Below are 21,198 nucleotides of genomic sequence, written 5' to 3' on the forward strand. Positions count from 1 at the left end.
TAAACCCTGGAACTTCAAAACCTAAATTACATAGAAAATCTGCATAGGAAATACTGTGCAGACAGTTGCACTGATTCTAAATAGTAGTCTGTGTTGCAGGGGAAACTCCACAAACTGCCCCTATCTCTATTTGAGGTGAGCGAGCTTAATAGTGACTCACGGCCCCTAAATGAGATAGCATACACCCCCATTCACCTGCACTGTTATTTATCAAGTTAAACAACCATCTTTATTGTGTTTGGGTTCCTACCAGGGCTGTAAACACTTTTTTTATGGATGGAAAACAGAACCGTTTGACAATTTAGCAGAACATTTCATTAGAATGGGTTTAGTCGGGAACACCGGTGAGGCGAAATAAAATGGAAAGGACCCGGGGATCCTGATCGTAAGTTATTAAGACAGAGGGGTCGCTCCAGGGACCCGCACTTTAAATAGAGCTCCAAAGTTTCCAACTTCATTTCCTATGCACAATCAAGCTTGCACCCATGAGAGGGAGGATATTTAAGATCCAATGAATGGATGTGGGCCAGAAATGGCTTTTAATAAAAGCAAAAGACGAGATACTAGTTGATTAATGCGCTGAAGAACAATAAAGCCATAGCAGATCTGCGGGGAAATGTAAGGTCTTATTTTCTTTTTCTCATGACGGGGATTAAGTACAAATATCCCTGCTACCGGCATTAACTTCTGGCAGGATTTCTCTGTGTCATGATCAGTTTTTAAGTCCTGTATCTGTTCACTAACATTGCTGCAGGAGAGACAGACATCATCCTTAGTAATAACAGTAATAAAACACAGCAGATACTATCTGTAGGGTTCAGCTGATAAGGGTTTTTAAAGGCCTCTGTCGATAAACTGCATTCTCTGTTAGTCAGTATGGCAAAATTCCACATCTTTAATTTGGACATTTAAAGTATTTACTAAAGGCTTACCCTGTGCAACGGCATCATTAAACCTCTAAACATGAACTTATTTATTTCCCTTAGAATTCAAGACTAATTAAATTCTTGTAGGGGGAACAGCTCTTTTAATGCAGACTGACCCACATCACCAGTGCAGTGCTTAACTTTGGGGATATGTTTAATTTAAATGGAAATACGAAACTGTTATAACACAAATGTATAATCAGATAAAATATGTTAAAAAAAAACAACAACATTTTAATGGTGATAATTGTCAGTTTATAAAAGGACATTGCTGATAACCAATATATAAATCTGAAAAAAGCTACATGAGTGCAACAACTGACAATGCATACAGCTTTCTTCTTTATTTCTCTTCCATATCCCACACCAGTAAATGACAAGCACAGCCCCAAACACTGCACCATGTGAGGGGAATTGTGGCGTTTAGTGAGGGTAAACGTCACTGAGTGTAATTAACAAGGATCTCACCCTCAGGAACTCTCTCAGTTGACAAAGTGAACAAGTGACAGTGAGAGTCCCTGTCACTTTTATCAAATAGCAAATATGGGCTTAAAAGAGCATGGCTTAGAGTCAATATCAAGTTGTTGCTCAAAATTGTTATCACCATTTGTCAGGCACATAGAAAATTCTTCTGAAGTAGACTATTTTTCGCTTGAACTTTTTTCCTCTTGATAGGAGAAGTTTCACAGTTGCAGCACACAAAAAAAGAAAAAAAAAGGCCTGAACTGAATGATACAATTTATGAATTCACTAAATGTGTTGTGTTATCTGTAATTGATCGCAATATGAACAGAAGGGGTCAATTAGTGGCATTTTTTGGCCTGCTTTATCTCTCACACTAATGGTGCAATATGCAGCGTGCAAAATAAATATGGTGCCATTGCTTATCTGTGGCACTTCTCCATATTCCCACCCACAGGAACAGTCCTGAAAATTGGACTATAAGGCCTTGAATCACTAGATTAATGAGACAGACAAAGGTAAACCCATTTCGCCCTCTCTGATTTGTGGTGACTCGCCGTGGGTTGATTCTCTGCAGTACAATTCAACCTCACTGAGAAAGAAAATCTGCAACTTTCTTCAACCTTGTTTTATAGTGATCTAACAAGACAGTATTTAAAAAGGAAAAAAAAAAGAAAAGCCTTGGAATCGTCAATCAAACAGCCATATTTTGCCGGACTCTGACCCGTAGACAGCTGCTATATAACAGCAGCTGCTAAACAGGACTAATTCTCCAGAATGAAATACGCCACAGAGGCTAGCCATTTACAGGACTGGTATCAGAGCTATATTTCAAGGGCCAGCCGCAGCCTCTGCCCATTAAAGTGTGTGTGATGTATTTTAGGGCCAGTGTATGTCCTGCTCTGGTCTTAGAGAGGTCTGCACACTGACATGATGGCTGCTAGAAGACGCCTCTGGCCTGATACGGGCTCTCCATAAAGAGGGGACCAGAGCAGAAGAGCCATATTAAAGAAGAAAGACATCTGAAGAGTCATTACATACAGCTTAGAAAAATACCAAAATGCCATAATTTGTTTTGTCTTTAGAAATGACGCATTGATACCATAAATGTGCAGATGTTACCCTGAATTACATTAAACACCTGTGTAGTCTCACAATTTCATATTATAGGCGTTAATTTATTTTTTGTAAGATTTTGGAAAAGAACAATTTCACAAACTATAAAGGCTGCTGGTACATGTCAGGGAAAATAAAACACATCATTTTAATTTTCATGTTTTTCTTTTCTATAATGAATATCAGCACTGAGCACATGCAGCACTGTCAACATCTCAATGTCAAAAGCTGTGAAGTTACCTTCAACAAAATATTCTTTACTTGTTTCTTATTGTTAGTGATTTTATTTGATGCAGCAAGCTTGAAAATAATAATGCTTTTAAACACGTCTTTTAATATGTATTTCTTTGTGTTGAAAAGGTGTAAGTGTTGATTCTTTTCATGGGAAATCTTTTGCTCTTTTGACACGAAACTTTCACAAAACTCCTCATTTATTTTATTTGTTTTGAGAAAATTAAGTCAACCTTGATTCACCAGAAGTCAAGTATCTTCTGTACACTAAGCCTAAGCACTGAGGAAATAAGCAGACATGCAACAAAGACGTCTGTAGTGTGCTACTCTGTGAAATATACATTTTGAACCAAGCTCACACACACAGAGCACATTGCACGTACAATGCATGTCACTACATCAGAAAGTGAAAAAAAAACCCCAAAAAAACGGAGGCATACTCAGGTCAAGACAAAATAATAATATTCACACTTTGAACACATGGCCTTTTTCCTCATTACGCTAAGTGTGAAGGTACACTGATGAGTACCCTTAGAGCCAGAGGCTGGAGGTTTAGCTCTGAAGCTGGCCAGATGGACTGAAGAAAGTCGCTTCTTTTTTTTTTTTTTTTTAAAGAAGGCTTTAACCTGGGTGCTTCTCACTACCATGTCAACATTTTGGCACAGCTGCAAGATCTGACCTGTACACAGTGGTAAAGAAGTATATGGATTCAGTATTTCATGCTGTGTTTTAACAGCATCACCTCATAATACTAAACCAATGAGGTTCATATGGAAAACTGAATGTCATTAGACATCAGAGATATATGGCCTGTCATTATGACATCACCTAATAAGCAGGCAGCAGTTATTAAAAACAATATGCAGCTAACAATATGAAAATATCCAGCTGTTCAGCTCTTCTAAGTATAATCCGTCACCCCAAAAACAAGGTGATCTGTGAACATTTCATCACATTTATCTAGCAGAAAACTTCTTCCGTGATAAGACACCAACTGGCATGTGAAGTAAATAGTTCTTGAAAAGCATTAACGGCAAACAGTGTCTTGAGGTTGATTATCTCAGTGACTAATGCTCTGTCACTCTATGGTATGAGAGGGCCCAGCGAGGACCCCCAGTAATGGAGCCTGAGCAGGTGCTGAAAGCCCACTGACATCAGGGGGGAGTGCACTGACAAGAATTTCTGATGAATTTCAATTACTGATCTATTAAAGCTAATGAGCTAAATGAGCAGCCAGAATACATTTGCAAGAGAGCCTGAGACAAGACCTCTGTGGTTTGACGCAAGTCTGTGTGCGTGCAGCCACAGCCGACACCGTGTGTCTTTGTGCTGCCGATGGAAGTCTCTGTATGAGCCCGCTGAGTGAAAGTACAGGAGTCAGAAAACAAGCGGCTCCAAATGAATTATTTCCCACACATTAGGCATACTGTTTTTGGTTTTGTTCAATAACAGTCAAGTGTTCTCACATATGGCTGTAACGCCTTGTCTAAAAGTTAGGTCAGTGTGCCATCTGCTGGAGTTATTGCAGTGGAGCGCAGATAAAGGGTCTACTGTATTTTCAGACATGTAGCACCATCTGCTGTATTTATGATGAACAGCATCAGACAACTAGCAGCAAAAGGTGCTATAGACTTCTATCTAATGTGACAACCCCTGAGGTGTTCATGCACCTGTCTGCAGTGGTGGAAAGTTATTAATTATATTTACTTAAGTACTGTACTTAAGTATGTATCCTAAGTACTTGTACTTTACTTGAGTGTTTTCCTTTTATGCTACTTTATAGTTTTACTCCACAACATTTCAGAGGGAAAAATTGTACTTATTACTTTGCTACATTTATCTGAAATTATCCAACAGTTTACACAAGTACAACTGCAACAATTAGTTGATCAATCAGTTCGTTGATTCACAGAGAATTAATTGCTCAAAATAAACTATTTTGATAAACACTTAAGTCTTTTTCTATTTTTTGGAAATCATTTTTCTTGTGTGTGTTTGTGTGTGTGTGTTTTTAAAGATTTTTCTGCATTGGATACTTGTCATACAGTACATTTTGCCAGATCTGTGGGGTGAAGGACTGGTAGAAGTGATCTTTCATTGTAAGAAAAAATAAAGTCATGTTTTTGTTGAAAAAAAATATTTATAATATGTTTTTCTATGTTTTTTTTAGTTGAATAGAAATGCACCATTGCAATAGTTTATAGACAGTAACATTATAATATACTGTATTTTTAAGATGTGACTTAAGTTATGATAGATATCCTACTTAATGTGGAGGATCATCATAATCATCAAATAGCAACAGAATTGTTTTTATTGATCATTTTGTACACATACAGAGTATATGGGGTAAATACTTCAGAATGTATGGAAGTTTATTCCACAGGACATACTCAAGCATGAACAAGTATGCAGCTCAAATTGCTGTTGAAGAATACCTTGCCATCCTTTTCAGTGCTGCACTTGTTTCTGAGAAGGTCTAACATGCCTGCTCTGATCTCCGGGGTGAAGGACTGGTAGAAGTTATCTGTTGCTGTCATGAAATTCAGCATACAATCTCCAGTCGGGCTGCCTGGTTTGAAGCACTCGGAGATGTCATAGGTGTTGGTTATGGTGTGCTCCTCATATTTCAGACCCTGGCTCTTCAGGCTCGCGATAACCTCTCCTGATGAGCGGTACTCTGTAATGTCCTGGACACAGAGCTCCTTCTTGTAAGTCTTCCACAGGGTGTCCCAGCCGCCGTTGGCTGCATAGTATGAGATTAAAAACTTCAGAAATTCCAGAGGAAATATATTGACAAACACCAACAAAACACTGATGTTTTGTTACAGTTAAGAGAGAGAGAGAACAAACTTTTCACCTGAGGTTCTTATATAACAGTCAAGAGGTCTGGTAGCATCAACAATTCTCAATACAAAAACACAAGAAGGCACAATTCTGTCAGCACAAATAGAAAAAAGTAACGTCTTGGTAAGTGAAGTACAATGCAGATTGAGACATGACTTAGCTCTCTAATACAGATTAAGCCGTTAGGATCCACCATCCACTCCAATGGATATAACCTTTCTGGGATGTGTATATCTATGATTACTGTGCTCTAACCCAAATGCACACATTTATTTGATATCTTAAAGCCAATCACAATGTTCCACATCAAGTTAAGTGGAGTGCTGTAGGGCCAAACCCCCTTTTTTAACAAGTAAAGCCGACTGTGAGGAAAGGAAGAAGTGCAAGGTACATTTCAGTCTATCAATAATACTGCTAAAGTAAATAATTTGGGTTTAAACCTTTTTTAAGTAAAAATGAAATTTTATAATACATATAAATTAAGATATAAAAAAGATTTAAAGCTTTTACTCTTGCTATTCAAAAAATCTGTCCATTGGAACGGATGGGGGATCTGAGTGTTCCTGCTAAATTAATAGGGAAAATACTGTTCTAATTTGATTTTCTAATGACATGACCAGCCTATAACAAACTTTATGGATACTGTTAATAATGTTTATGTTAATATTATTCATATTGGGAGGCTTTTAACATATGGATATACTTCAGAGTATTTAGCTATGATGACAAATACAATGCAAAATATATATGCAATATATTTTGAAACATCACTTTAGACATTGATGAGTTAACCATTCAGTTACAATAAATAAATTCACATTTTAAGCTATAAAGGGTCTGTCAAGACCATTTATTAAAATGTTTACAATAAGGACAATTAATGTGTTGAGATTTTTTTTAAAAAAAGTAAAATGATTAAAATTTTATTTTTGGTCCTGATTTATGGGTACATTGACAGGACAAATCCACCATTACAATATTTCTTTTGTGTGTTTGGAACATTATTGAGTTTTGAATAGGTTGGGAGGTAGATGGACAGGACGCAGAATTTAAAAAGTTTCACTTACCTGCTTCAACAATGATCATAAGTCTGCCATTGTTCTTCAGAAGGCTGTGGTAGAACCTGATGGTGTCTGCGAGGTTATCCACATAATAGATCATCTGTAAAAGAGACAGTTGTGAGGAAGCCTCAATCTGACTTTTTTGGGTATAGGTTTACATGCATACAAGTTTAGGGACTCTTTACTTAATTATACATAATTCTGTCAGGGACATTCATGTCAGTGGAACAGCAGAGGTAACTATTCATAGCAGTGATCATTACACACTTTTGTTTGGCAGAAAAAGTTCTGCTGAATTGATCCCCAATGAATTATAGTAGCAGAGGACTTTATGGGGAGCTAAATAAATCTCATTGCTCACACAAAGTGAGGCACTGACATTCTCCCAACAGTTCACAGTGCTCTTAACACTACTGCGCAATCACATAATAACCCAATAACAGGGAGAGAGTATGCAAAGCCCAGAGGCCAAAATCTTTTTGTCATTAAATCATTTTTAAAGGGAAAGTTTGAAAATCTAGAAAGAGTCAAAATACCTGAATCATATGTATGAAGTCAAATCTCTTCATGTCTCCTTTTGCTTTGACTTGCCTCTCATAGTTCTCACTGTGCATGATATGCCAAGCAAAGGGGATCTTCTGGAGGTTGGTTGTCTTTGCTACCAAAGCTATGTAAAAACAAAACAAAACCACAAAACAAAACCACAAAACAAAAACAAACAAATAAACAAACAAACAAAAAAAAACGGTGAAAGTAGGCAATAACATTGAGATTCATGAATGTAAATGTGGACATTTTATGTAACAAGCCATGACCTAAACACGGATTATGCTGAGATTAGGATGACAAGAACACAAGAGGGAGAAATACAAATCTAGAAGTGATCAAACAAAAACATTTGAAGGTGCTGCTATTGAATTGTAGATACCTCTGAAGTTGTCTGTGAGCTGAGAGCTGCCCTCCACAATGTCAGCAGTGATCGGGACATTAGGGACTGTGGACTGCAGTAAAGTGAGTATCTGGACATCCACCTCCCCTGGAAAAAAACAGGAAGTCTTTGGAAACTGAAATAACACTGCCTCAGCATAAAGCTGCTTTAATGTGAAAACCTTTTGCACCAAAATGGAATATTTAAAACTTTTTTGTAACATTAAGTTTAAATATTTAGGTCAAATGTTACCTAAACACACACACACACACACAGAGAGAGAGAGAGAGAGAGAGAGAGAGAGAGAGAGAGAGAGAGAGAGAGAGAGAGAGAGAGAGAGACAGAGAGAGAGAGAGAGACACACGTTATCTTTGTCCTTAATTGACTGTAAGTGGGGCACACATGGGCTTTGACCACAGTGTCCTCCTATAAACTGTCAATGTCTACACATCTTCACATCGACTTTTAAAGTGGTGTTGATGGTGATAAAAAGCAGTTACTACCTGCTGTATCTCATCACATACCTCCACCACTTCCAACGCCAAGAACATCCAAGCTGCTTTTACCTGCTCCAATTCTGCATCAACATATGAGAGATGAAAAAGTCATCAGTTTTCTATTATTTATCTGACATTATTTTTTAATAAACCTTTTATCAGAGAATGTCACAGTCACAGTCATCAAATGATAATCTATGAAAAGTTATTGCATTTCATTATTGGTTGAATCAACTCTAACACAGTGCATACTCTAAAATCTGTACAAGATGAAACTTCCTTTCATGTCATGTCAAAAATAATTAATACTATAGTGGTAATAAAACGGAACCATTTTGCCCAGCCAAACTGCTCACTTTGCTGTAATAAGAATGAAAAACTCAAAACTGGCACAAGCACAGGAAAAAAAAGACTTTTGACCAACAGGAAGGGCATAGCTACTTTATCTCCCATTGAAAGGACATTTTCTAACTTTTAAGGAAAGTTATTAAGTAAAAACTCAGTCATAAGCCGTCTTGAAACTACACAAAAAAAACAACATAAAGAATGTATCCACATCTGCTGTGTCTCGGTAAGCGGCTGAACCAATTTTAAGATAAAAATAACATGCAGTGCAGCACTCCCAGCCTTTCTTTGTATACCTTTTCAATTCTCCTGGTAGGGAGTTGTGAACAAACTGGAGAATGGCCTCGTGTTCTCCCGAGTGTTCCAGGTAGAACTTAAAGCTTTGGACAGAACTGCCCTCGTAACAAGTCTGCTTTGCTTCTGCAGCCATGACTGATTCCTGCAATTCATTACACGTAGTGGTTAGAAATAAAAAATATAGCAATGATTAAACCGATTTTCAAAAATGATCTTTCACTCACTGTGGTAAATACCTATTGTAAGTACTCAACACTTACCTTCAGTATGCCAAGAGTGAGGACAGAGTGTCGAGTGTTCCCCCCACTCCCATTGAAGAGTTACTCTCCCCTCCCACAGGCTGCCTGTCCTCTTTCTTGTTGCACAATTCTTCAAAGATGAACTTTGCCTGCACTCCAGAGCCAACCACAGCTGTCCTGCAGATTCCAATTCATAATGTACTCCAGTGGCTGTTACAAAATCAGCCTTATCTCTACTCTTTTTGGTGAGAATCCAACATTTTTAAATGTATTTATAGTGTTTAGTTAAACTTTGTTAAAGTAATATCATTATTTAATCACATTATCTATTATTTGGCATATGTTAGACTTATCTATAAGTGGGTAATCAGGTAATTTGGGATGCTTTTTGGTAGATTAACAAGAAAACCACCTTAAACTCTGCCGACTAACTTTATTGTTACCTCTTATGGTTCTCTGCTATATTTCTATGAAGAAAATATCTTGTTAAGTAAAATAATTTAGAAACTTTGGACTTTCAAACACATCACAGCTCCCACCTGACTTGGATGACATGGTCAGGTAAAATGGGATAGCTTGTAAGATGAAATAGGACAATCATGTTTCCTTTTTCTTAAATGTTGAAATCCATTCGTCAGTTCAGTCACTTATTCATTAAGTCATAATTTAATGTTGCAATTCATTAAAAAAGATGGTCCAACTTTTCTGCTATGCTTTCCATGATGTTTTGTCAGCTGTTTTCTAGCTGCCATATTGTCTACAATGGACATGCATGTGTCTGTTACAGTTATGGCTAATTCTGAGTATTGTAGCTGACATGGACAAACAGTATAATATGACAAAAACACTCATGCCTGAAATGTGACAGGGTGGCACACAATAGTGTAGGTCACATATTTATTTGTCCAATTTGTTGGTCCATTTAATCTGAATGCAGCAAGTACTCACTCAAAACCCTTTCCCACTAAGAGTAAAGTGTATTGTGAAAATATTTGATTAGAAGTCAAATATTTAATAAAAAGCAATCATTTTTGTTGTTTATTTGTCTATTCTATTTTAGTCATATTTTTGTCACAACTGAAGGGACGCTGGTGCAATGGCTGTCCTTACAACAAGAAAGAAGAGAAAAAAACACTGGGTGAGTCACAGTCTCAGACTGATTATGATAAAGTAGTGAATGCCTTTGAATATACTGAAATTAAGGTTAAAATAACCAAACCTGAATAGCCTACAATTGTAATGTATAATGATGAATATAAACAATTTAGAAATTTGCCTGGTAAATTTTAAGTATAGCAGTAAATGATGTATTTTCAGTTGAATCGGGAGCTACATTATGTGTCCTAAAAGTATTGGCATCACCTAAACCACCTAAAAAGAGTGGGAGATATTGGAAAACTATGCTGGTGACATCTCTATGATGGAACTCTACACCACACCCTCTTCATGCACACTCATTGAGGCCATGACAAAACACTTTTTCTGTTATTTGAACATTGTCCCATGAACTTGAGAGGGAGTGATCTAATGTGCCATTTAGATATTGTGTTAACTTCATTTTATATGGGTTAAAAGTAACCAGACTGCCTGTGAACAAGCAAATGGTGAAAGGCAGTCTATACTCATTCCCACACACATTAAAATGGTCTCTTGTTCTCACAGCATCAGGTGAATGCTGAGTTTCTAAAAAAAAAAAAAAGCACATGCACACAAGCACAAACGGCACCCAAGCAACCTGTTACATGCAAACTGCCTGATTACACTGCACATCACATGTATCTGGGGGACCGCATGAAAGTTTTGCGAAAGTATGGTATAAATCAGAAGTAGAAAGGTTGTGTAAATATGTTTTCTGGAGGTTGACACTGTTTCTGTATCTTCATCTCAGAATGAGCTGTATGGAGCATAAAAGCCTGCTAGATGGCAGTGGAAAGATTTGAAAATATGGGTCCACACGCAGATTTAGCTGACTGGCTGACCGTGGATTGAGATCCCACAATTCTGTGCAGCAGAAGGGATGATGTTTTCACTGCCTTAGTTAAGAGAAAAACTGAGCTCATTACAATTGTGAATAGGACACATACCATGGTTCAGGAAACAACAGTCGACACGGCTGAATTATCCGAGGTGCCTTCTGAATTATCGTCAGCATGATATTGACCTGATAAAAAGTGCAACAACCCTGGCGATTCACCCAAAGTGTGATTTCTGGCCTTGCATTAAGCAATAGCTGTGTAAATACAAAGCGGTCAAAAGGCATTTTACCTTTTTTTGATTTGTTGTTGCAGGCTGGAGTCATTTCTTTCCTGTCATGACTCTCCTGTGTGATCAACCTTTTTTCCAGCAAAGAAAATTCATAATACCAGCCAGCCAACGCAGTGGCGTTTTGTACAACATTTGGAGATAGTTATGCTTTTGTCTATCCATGTGTGTTGTGAATTTCAAATCCACACATAATTTTATCAGTGATTTTGATCAAAACCACACAGTTTTCCATCACTTTCAACATGTTTTTCACTATTCCCATGCATAACGATTCTTAGTACTGGTTTATGGTTTCCTTAAAAAACAAAATCAACAACAAAATTCAGCATCACCCGCTTAGCCATGGGTTTCAGTGAAAGTTCAGTGGTGTCAGCAATTAAAAATGCAGCATTAATAGAAAACCGGGAAATCCTAACTTTGCCAGGTAGAAGTGCACGTCTATGATATGTTTATGATTTAATGATCTGTTCACCCTTAGAAGAGGCCTCTAAGACAAATACATTGGAACTGTTGCAACACTTGGCCAATAATGGTCACACAACTCCTCTCTCTCAAATGCATAACTGCCATCCAAACTATTCCAAAACCTATTGCTAATGTTACATTTCCCCTTTAAACAAAACCTGAAGGACAGGAGTTGCAGGTTGGGAAATTAAGAAAACACTGCACAAATCAAAAAAGGGGTCAAAACAAAATGGTCCCTTGTTTTCTAAAAGGGGGCAGCAGAAGTAAAACTCCTTAAAGTCACCCACTGATTCTGTCAAAATGATAGACTAACACAAGGATTGGACCCAAAACTAAAGGTGAAGTGGGAGTCACTTGACAGGGGGGAAACAAAATGTACGGAAAATGGCCAAAAGAATAATCTCAAACACACTCACATCAGATTCTCACTCAAAACTGAAAACACAGAAAGCCAACTGAAGGTGTTGACTCTCAGACATACACAACCAACTGAGCAGAGGCACTGCAATCACTTTATATTGCCTCCCAGCTGACTGATTGCAGTCAGCTGAAGGAGAGCATCCCAGGTGCATCCAATAGCTCCTGATGACCTGTGGCCTGTGACCTTATCTGTTCACAAAAGGATCTTTGGGAATCTGTCCATAACACTAATATATATATATATTCAAAATTATGCAGAAAAAGTGTGTTATTAACTGCATTTAAATGTATACTGCTTTTAACTCTGCATTTTACACACAGTGATTTTTCCATTTTCGCACAAGATTTTTACAGTGATTGTATGGTTTATGCCAACAATGCATAAACCATTTGGCCAGTTTGTGATGGATTTAAGTGATCTAACACAATGTGAAGGAAAGAAATACTGTCTTGTTGTTGTTGACATGTTCAGGCAAAGGCACTGCTCACTGAAATAATACCCAGATGGTGTATTTCAACAATCAGTCATGATGACTGACTGGCAATGTGCTCTTTCTATATATATATCATATATATATCATCACTTCTAATACTGTTTTTATCATCCGCAGAGCACCTGTGCTATGGAACTTGAAAACTGTACAATCAAGGCAAAACTGGCGAAAGGCTGCGATGAAATCGGACTGTCATGAGTTCAAGCACTTCCTTGCTGGTGCTTTTTGCATAAAAAACAATCATGGTCTCACCCTGTTTTAATTTGTGTTCAAAATAAAAAAGGTCCAATTAAGCATACTATTCCAACTACAACCTCATGTGATGACAGAAATGTTCTCTGTTAGCACTGCATTCTCAGGTGAAAAGTGTTCTGCCCTCAGCAGCCACAGCGGTGATTCAGAACCTGAAGCCAGGTGACTGGGTTCTCATTAAAGACCACAGGAGGCGTCACTGGAAGCAGAGGCAATATCACAGTCCATTCCAGGTGCTCCCCACTGAAACAACTGTAAAAGTCACAGGAAAGGCTACTTGGGTCCATGCCAGCCATTTTAAACTTGTCCCAGAACCATACAACGAGACAGGGCCCTCCATTCATCTGCCAAATACATTAGCTCATGCCCAGAGCAAATTAAAGTCACCGCAACATGTTGAGGTTTCATCAGACGTGAAGGTGGATCGCTGCTCCTAAGGTGACCAATGCACACTCCAGGAAAAGATCTAGAATGACAGTATTGTCATACTGTCTGAGGACACCAATGAAACAACGTAATGAGCGAGGGGGGAAAACAGCGCCCTCCTCCTACATGTAGCGTGCCAAGCTACCACCTATGTGATGGCAGTAGTCAACTGTGTCACCAGGGAGGGATCAGCGATAGAACCCAGATCCTCCAGACCCTGGCAACCATTCCACATACCAGGTGTAGTCACAGATTCTCTTCATACCTCTTGTTCCTCCTTACAGTAATTATAGTGTTTCCTTCTCATGTTACACACCCGATTCACATAGTGTAACACCACTGTAACCAAACAGATCGAGGTGTGTGGTTTGACCTCCAGGCTACAGTGATAAATTCTGGCTACAGTGATAAATTCTGGAGGCAGGTCCTGAACATCATGGTTAGAATCAGAGCTGTAACGTTTGTAGCAGATTGCCACATTCCAGTAGCAGCTCACTTACTTAACCCAAAAAATGTGACTTCTCTCATGTATCTGACTGTATGTAATTTAATTCAAAGCATTTTCAACCAACAGTCTGTACTAATTGCACCAGTTCTCTGATGTTACCAAATTTGGGGTCCTGATACCACTGTGTTTTTGATACAATCATTTAATCACCCTTTATGCATCAATGACAAGCAATTTCACTCATCCAAGTTACACAAAACTTTATAAAACTAAAATTTACCTACTCATGTGACTGCAAGGCAGTCACCAGCGTTTTTTCGATTTTTGTCTCTTACAACACAGCATACCTACTTTATTTCCAAATACTACTGGTCTCTGCAGAATTGTGTTTTTACAACTGCCTATAGTGGTGATCCAGCCATGACAACTACCCCTGGCTGCAGCATGCAGAATGAGGTGGGTTCAGATGTTTGATGGGTGGGGCCTATGATTTCAGAATAACCTCAACAACAAATTCTGCTGGACAACTCCAAGAAGTACAAATACACGTCTGTACTCAGACACTTGTATTTCTAACAACTTTAAACTAATAAAATGCATTTAAAAAATAAATGAAAATATACTATATATTTATAATATATATTTTTTGTATTTGACAATTATACACACACACACACACACACACACACACACACACACACACACACACACACATATTTATAGTGTATTTGTGCCAATCATCTGACCAACTGTGTATAGTATTCAAAATGCTATACTATGACTTTTTTCAACATTTGGAATGATGACTTTTTCAGCCATTTTTCGACATACTATACTATGACTTGTTTGACTTTAACTGTTGACTTTTTTGCCCGTTGTTTTTGACCTGCTAAACTATAAATTTCTTGAAAATGCTTTACAATGAGTTAAATGTTTGATTTTTTCAACTGTTTGTTCCACATGCAATGTTATGTATTTTCTCCAAAATGCAATACTATGACTTTTTACGACATTTGGAATGATGACTTTTCCACTGTTTTTTCCACATGCTATTATATGGTGCTGTTAGTCATACTATACTATAACTTTTTTCGACTTTAATTGTTGACCTTTCAACCGTTTTTCTTTTTTGACCTGGTAAACTAAACAAAATGCTATACAATGACTTTTGTCGACGTTTGGAATGGTGACTTTTTCGAGGGTTTATTCCAGATGCTATAGTATGGCATATGATATATATATGTGAAGGTACATATGTGTATATGTATGTATGTGTATATACCTATTTATATGTGTATTTATGGGTTTTCGTATATGAATGCATGTATGTGTGGGTATGTATACGTGTAGATATGGCTATGTATATGGAAATAGATAGAGATATATAGATAGATGATTTATATGTGGGTATGCATGTATGTGGGTTTGTATGCAGATGTATATAAATATTAATAGTTTTCTTTTTTTGTTTTTTTCTCTTTAACTTTCCTTTTTAAATTTAGATTTCTCATCTTTTTTTTCTTATTTCTTTTATTTTTTACTCCTTTTTCCCCCCTTAAATATTATTACAAGATTATCTGTGATCAATATTTTTTCTAAACTTGTTTATTATGCTAAACACATATGCCAACATATCCTTTAAGGTACATTTATTTTATGATGATTAACAATGTTTTCTAACCGTGGATATAAGACATTTAATTTTCACTCCATGCCCATACCAGTTGTATGTTTTTAACTTTGAAAACCTAAATTAAAAAAATCAAAATCATTTCTTTTTCCGTCATGCAATTCTTAATGCATAAGAATTTTTAATAAGCATCACTGAAATTGAATATTGCATAAAAATCAGTTTATGACCTTAGATTTATATTTTCACTGAATTTTTAATATATAATTAATTTCTAGGATATATTCATGACTGCTATTTTTTTTTTAATACAATTTCTAAAAATCTCATGTACCTCACGGAGTACCTCCATGTACCCCCAGGGATACGTGTACCCCCATTTAAGAAACAGTGGCATTGCATATTGAGGCACATCATAGTATAGATTGTCAAAAAAACATCCAAAAACATCATGATATAGCATGTCTAAAAAATGTGAAAATAAATATGTCCAAATATATAATATGTCCAAAATACAGCTAAAACCACATAAAATAGTGTGCCAAGACACACCATAGCATAGAATGCGGCAAAAACTGCCCAAAAAACACCCTAATATGGCATGTCGAAAAAATAACCGAAAATGCCATACTATAGTATGGTGAAAAAATTTCAAAGTATGACAGGTCCTAAAAACAGCTGTAAATCACATAAAAAAGCATTTATTAGCGTCCTGAGACATGTCATAGCATAAAATGTTGCAAAAATGGGCAAAAACACGCTAATATGGCATGTTGAAAAGACGACTAGAAATGCCACACTATAGTATGGCAAAAATGTCAAAATGACATGTCCCAAACACATCTGCAAATTGCATAAAAACGCATTTAATAGTGTCCTGAGTAATGTCATAGCATAAAATGTTGCAAAATTGCCCAAAACACCCTAAAATGGCATGTCAAAAAACAATCAAAAATGCCATACTTGGCATATGACAAAATATGACATGTCCCAAAAACTACAGCTGAAAACCACAAAACTTGTGTAACAAGACACGCCATAGCATAGAAAAACGGCCCAAAACATCTTAATAAGGAATGTCAAATAAACAACCGGAAATGCCATCATAGTATAGTATGGCGAAAGATGTCAATACTGTATATGACATGTCCAAGAAACAGCTGAAAGCAGCTGAAAACAGCATTAAATAGCGTGCCAAGACACGCCATAGCATAGAATGCTGCAAAAAGGGCCAATAACACCCTAATGCTGCATGTAAAAAAAAACAACCTGTAAACACTGTAAACACCATACTATAGTATGGCAAAATGTAAAAAAAAAACATGTCAAAACATGGCAAAATGTAAAAAAAAAACATGTCAAGACACGTCATAGTATAGAATGTTGAAAATAATTCCAAAAACATCATAATATAGCATGTCTAAAAAATGACTGGAACGGCGAAAAATGTCCAAAAAACAGCTTAAAACTACATGGAATAGCATTTTGTGACATGTGATGGCAAAGAATGTCGAAAAAACCTCCAAAAATATCATAATTTAGCATGTTGAAAAAATGACTGAAAACACCATACTATAGTGTGGTCAAAATATCAAAATGTTAAATCCAAAACACAGCTGAAAACCAATTGAAGTAGCATGTCGAGACATGTCATAGCATAGAATGTTGAAAAAACATCCAAAAACATCATACTATGGCATGTTGAAAAAATGACTGAAAGAAGGAAGAAAGATACCTAGAACCTAGAGCATAATATCTGGACATGGACGTCCACTGCAAAGCGACAATATGTGACGACTTGGAATGAGAAACAACTGTAACATACATTTATTATTAAAAGCAGTAATTAGAGCCACAGTTAAGATAAGAATATATATAGCTACCGCCTCATTTTTTAGGATATGTACTTAAAGAACTAAACTTAGGTTATTGAAGTCTATTCAAAACTCATTACATATAAGGTGAATAAATGCTTAATAGACTGAAAACTTCCACACGTGGTAAACTTAATGTTAGCAACAGGCAAACATATGGTACTTCTGATTAAATGGTAGGGAAAAGTGAATGCAAGAAGGTAAATTAGGTTAAATAAACATTTTTTCAATAAAACAAACTCAAGTATGAACAAGAATGCAGCTTGCATCAATGTTGAACAACACCCTGCCATCTTTATCAGTGCTGCACTTGTTGCTAAGAAGGTCTAAAATACCTGCTCTGACCTCTGGGGTGAAAGACTGGTTAAAGTCATGTGTCATTGTAAAGAAGCTCAGCAGATGTTCTCCAGTCTGGCTGTTTGGATTGAAGCACTCAGAGATGTCTAAGGTTCCGGTAATGGCGTGCTCCTCATATATCAGACCCTGGCTCTTTAGGGATGCGATAACTTCTCTTGATGTGCGCCACTCTTTGATACTACTGACGCAAAGCTCTTTTGTGTAAGTCTTCCACAGGACGTCCCAGCTATTGTTCTCTGGATAGTATGAGATTGAAAATTTAAAAAAAAATAACAATAATAATTGCATCAGGAATATATTGGCAATGATAATTACTTGTTATTATATTGTTATAGTCATCTTAAAACAGCGAAGAGGTCTGGAAGTTTCATCAGTCCTCAACACAACATTAAAACTGACCTGCTGCAATGATGATCATAAGCCTGCCATTGCTCTTCAGAAGGCTGTGGTAGAACTTGATAGTATCAGAGAGGTTATCCACAAAGTAGAGCATCTGTTTAGGACAGAGTTGTGAGGAACCTTTTATTCTGACCTGATGGATTTAAGCTTAAACCCCATAAAAACCCAACATTTAGAGTGCTATTCACTGTTCTTCTATCGACAACACATGTCAGATGATACAATATATGACTATTAATAGTACTAATCATTGCACTGACATTCTCCCAACAGTTCACAGCGCTCTTTGTCTGCCTCAGTATCAGGGTGACGATAAGGAGGACACATCCAAAGTCCAAGCAGTGGACCCTAAATTTTCTTGTCACTGCATAATTTTCAAATTGAATGTCCAAAAATTTAAAGTGTCATAATACCTGAATCATGTGTATGAAGTCAAATCTCTTCATGTCTCCTTTTGCTTTGACTTGCCTCTCATAGTTCTCACTGGGCATGATATGCCATGCAAAAGGGATCTTCTGGAGGTTGGTGGTCATTGCAACCAAAGCTATATACAGTATATATTTAAAAAGAAAAAGCAAAGAAAGTTCAACACATGGAGATATATGTATACAGAGTATGGGGGACAAAAAGTTTTAAAAAGCAAACTATGACTTAAACTAAGATTATTTTAAGATGAAGACAAAAACATGAGGGAAAACTACAAATCTAGAAATGATCCAACAAAGATATTTAAATGTGTTGAATTTGTATTGTCATTACCTTTGAAGTTGTCTGTGAGCTGAGAGCTGCCCTCCACAATGTCAGCAGTGATCGGGACATCAGGGACTGTGGACTGCAGTAAAGTGAGTATCTGGACATCCACCTCCCCTGGAAAAAACCCAAAAGTCTTTTTGACTTTGAATCACACTGCTTTAGTGTGATGCTGTTTTAATGTGAAAACCTCATGCACCAGGATGTATGTTTGGAATATTTCAAATATATCTGAAACATTCATCTAATTTCAGATCAGCCTGTAAAAAAATTAAAGGTTATGTTACAGTTTTTCCACAGTCTTTTAAGTCCGTCTTCAAACAAACATCCCCTCTGAATGTGCTTCTGATATATGTGATAGAGTAAACAAGCAGGCCTGTTTCTTTATAAAATGTATTCAAAAGATCATATGAAGTCCAATAAATATAGTCTTCAGCAGTCAGATGATGTTGCATTTAAGCTGATCCTGTTCAATACAATTGTTGGAAAACCAAGATGTTGTCAGTAACACCTGAAGCCAAAACATCTCAAATGGCCCTCTGGTTGGCTGCAGTACAGGTCATAAACCCCACCCACTCATGGTAGTAAGTGGGACTTGGTCCAAACTAAAAATTTAAAAGGTACACATCATTTTAGTTTAGATTTTATGTTTATTTTTCCCCCTTTATTTTCCCTGTTTTAATTACTGTCATTTTTTCTGCTTGTTTTTATTCTGAGATGTATTTGAGAATTTGGATAGTAATGTGCTGTTAAGTTACAAAATCAATAAAAATCTATAAATATATTTTCATTTAAAAAAATACATATCAAAAAATGTTTTACCCAAAAATGTTTTCTGTAATTTTAGGTAGTTCTCATCATGCAGATGTATATTTAAATATTTATTTTTCAGACAAGTTTGGTTATAACTTGTAATTTTGTATTTAGAAAAAAGAGGATTAAGTCCATGATGGACAGCCATGTGTGCCAATCGGTACACTTAACAAATCGTGCTTGGATAGGAGAAGCTTGACACCATGGAGATCATTACTGCAAAGCCTCTGCTCCAAATGACGTCACCAGTGCAAGATGGCTACCAGTTGATAAGAATGTATTTCGTTGTATTTTGCGCATACAAACACGTGTCCATGTTTTTCAACTATATTAGTAAGACACAATTAAGACAGACATGCTAATAAACACTTTTACTGCAGCTTCCACCATTGTCAAGACACAAAGCAGCCATCTTGGATTTTAAGGTTGGGGTTAGTAGGGTTTCTCCCACTATCTTTCTCTCTGAATCCGACTTCAGGGGTTACTGACATTTCTGAATGAAACTTGGAAATTTGCATGTATATTTTCCTGTGGTTTCTTATTAAAGCTGCTTCTTTAACTGTGGCAAAAAATCAGGAAAACACAGTATATTGTGCTTATATTACATTTACATATGCCATACATGTGATCTCATCACATACCTCCACCACTTCCGACACCAAGAACATCCAGGCTGCTTTTACCTGCTCCAATACTGTATCAATAAATGGGAAAAGTTATAGTAAACAAATGAAAACAATAGCAGTGTAACACTCTCAACCTGCCTTCTTATACCTTTTAAATTCTTCTGGCAGGATGTTGTGAATACACTGGGTAATGGCGTCAAACTGTCTTGACTGTTCTCTGAAGACAAGAAAGTTTTGGACAAAACTGCCCTCAAAATTACTCTGCTTTGCTTCTGTAGGCATGGTGGATACCTGCAATGCAGTAGACATAATGGTTGGAAATCAAACATAGCAATGACTGAAGCGTGCAAAAATAACTTCAATAAGGTTTAACATCAATAAGGTGCATATAAATGTTAAATATCAAGTTATCAAAAATTACCTTGTATATGTGAAGAGTTAGGACAGAAAGTCGATTGTTTTCCTTCTTTTAAGTTGCAGAGTGATTCTTCCCTCCAAGAGGCTGTCCTTCTAAAGGCTTTGTTGCAGAACTCTCTTTATACAAGTAGTTCCAACCAAGCAATGTGATAGGTCAAATAACAATAAAGCACACCCACTCGTCTCATATTACTTGAATCTGCACATCTTGTACAAATACAGTACATGAACTGTACATCACAGTCTGTGCTGTCAGACTCAATTCTACCAACATTCTGTCTAAAATGATGAAAAAAATTACAGCTTTGTCAGACTGCATTAAAAACATAGTTTTATCCTGCTACCCACACTTAATTTTAAGACCACATACCTGCTATAATCTGCCCTGCTTCTGTCCTAGTGTTATGTTTTAATTTGTTCTTGTCATTTATTTTTAGTGTTTCCTGTTTATTTTGTAATACTCATCTCACTGTCATTTCAGAATCTTTTCTTCCTGCCCTTTTGTGTTTCGCCTGTTCAAGGTAAAAGGTATAAATGTTAGTCATTTTCTAAATGTAGTAAATTTGTCCTTAAATCCTGTTACATCTTCTGGAGTCGAATGAAGAGTTGATGA

At 36.7% G+C, this 21,198-nt stretch overlaps 2 protein-coding genes and 1 long non-coding RNA gene across 4 annotated transcripts; 1 reads left to right on the forward strand and 2 right to left on the reverse strand.

Annotated features, from left to right (window-relative positions):
* Positions 1-5,031: 5,031 nt before the first annotated feature.
* On the reverse strand, positions 5,032-9,128 carry LOC121949519 (histamine N-methyltransferase-like). The gene is made up of 7 exons (XM_042495234.2): positions 8,971-9,128; positions 8,710-8,852; positions 8,096-8,148; positions 7,572-7,679; positions 7,180-7,310; positions 6,650-6,743; positions 5,032-5,481 (listed from the first exon to the last, which is right to left on the reverse strand). The coding sequence occupies exons 2-7, from the start codon at positions 8,841-8,843 to the stop codon at positions 5,129-5,131; spliced, it is 873 nt and encodes a 290-aa protein (XP_042351168.1). The 5' UTR covers positions 8,844-8,852; positions 8,971-9,128; the 3' UTR covers positions 5,032-5,128.
* On the forward strand, positions 9,111-13,127 carry LOC148188487 (uncharacterized). Its single transcript, XR_015777617.1, has 3 exons — positions 9,111-9,194; positions 10,010-10,087; positions 12,711-13,127. It is a non-coding gene; the product is annotated as an uncharacterized LOC148188487 (long non-coding RNA).
* Positions 13,128-17,153: 4,026 nt separating this feature from the next.
* On the reverse strand, positions 17,154-20,687 carry LOC121949542 (histamine N-methyltransferase-like). Of its 2 annotated transcripts, XM_042495259.2 has the most exons (7): positions 20,590-20,687; positions 20,317-20,459; positions 20,184-20,236; positions 18,739-18,846; positions 18,393-18,523; positions 17,980-18,073; positions 17,154-17,816 (listed from the first exon to the last, which is right to left on the reverse strand). In XM_042495259.2, the coding sequence occupies exons 2-7, from the start codon at positions 20,448-20,450 to the stop codon at positions 17,464-17,466; spliced, it is 873 nt and encodes a 290-aa protein (XP_042351193.1). In that variant the 5' UTR covers positions 20,451-20,459; positions 20,590-20,687; the 3' UTR covers positions 17,154-17,463. The 2 variants fall into 2 exon arrangements, with proteins under 2 accessions (XP_042351193.1, XP_087939192.1); XM_088083066.1 differs by lacking the exon at positions 20,590-20,687 and having other exon boundaries at positions 20,317-20,492.
* Positions 20,688-21,198: the final 511 nt, after the last annotated feature.

This window comes from Plectropomus leopardus, chromosome 10 (assembly GCF_026936395.1).
Source record: "Plectropomus leopardus strain MGB_pleo_1.0 chromosome 10, ASM2693639v1, whole genome shotgun sequence".
Lineage (NCBI taxonomy): Eukaryota > Metazoa > Chordata > Actinopteri > Perciformes > Serranidae > Plectropomus > Plectropomus leopardus.

Excerpts from the sequence above, each read along its gene's own strand:
- LOC121949519 (XM_042495234.2), bottom strand. The coding sequence starts at position 8,843 with ATGGCTGCAGAAGCAAAGCAGACTTGTTACGAGGGCAGTTCTGTCCAA. Across the intron at positions 6,744-7,179 it reads ACTTCATACATATGATTCAG|ATGATCTATTATGTGGATAA; the intron begins GTATTTTGACTC and ends TCTCTTTTACAG. Across the intron at positions 5,482-6,649 it reads TATGATCATTGTTGAAGCAG|CCAACGGCGGCTGGGACACC; the intron begins GTAAGTGAAACT and ends CATACTATGCAG.
- LOC121949542 (XM_088083066.1), bottom strand. The coding sequence starts at position 20,477 with ATGTCTACTGCATTGCAGGTATCCACCATGCCTACAGAAGCAAAGCAG. Across the intron at positions 18,074-18,392 it reads ACTTCATACACATGATTCAG|ATGCTCTACTTTGTGGATAA; the intron begins GTATTATGACAC and ends TGTCCTAAACAG. Across the intron at positions 17,817-17,979 it reads TATGATCATCATTGCAGCAG|AGAACAATAGCTGGGACGTC; the intron begins GTCAGTTTTAAT and ends CATACTATCCAG.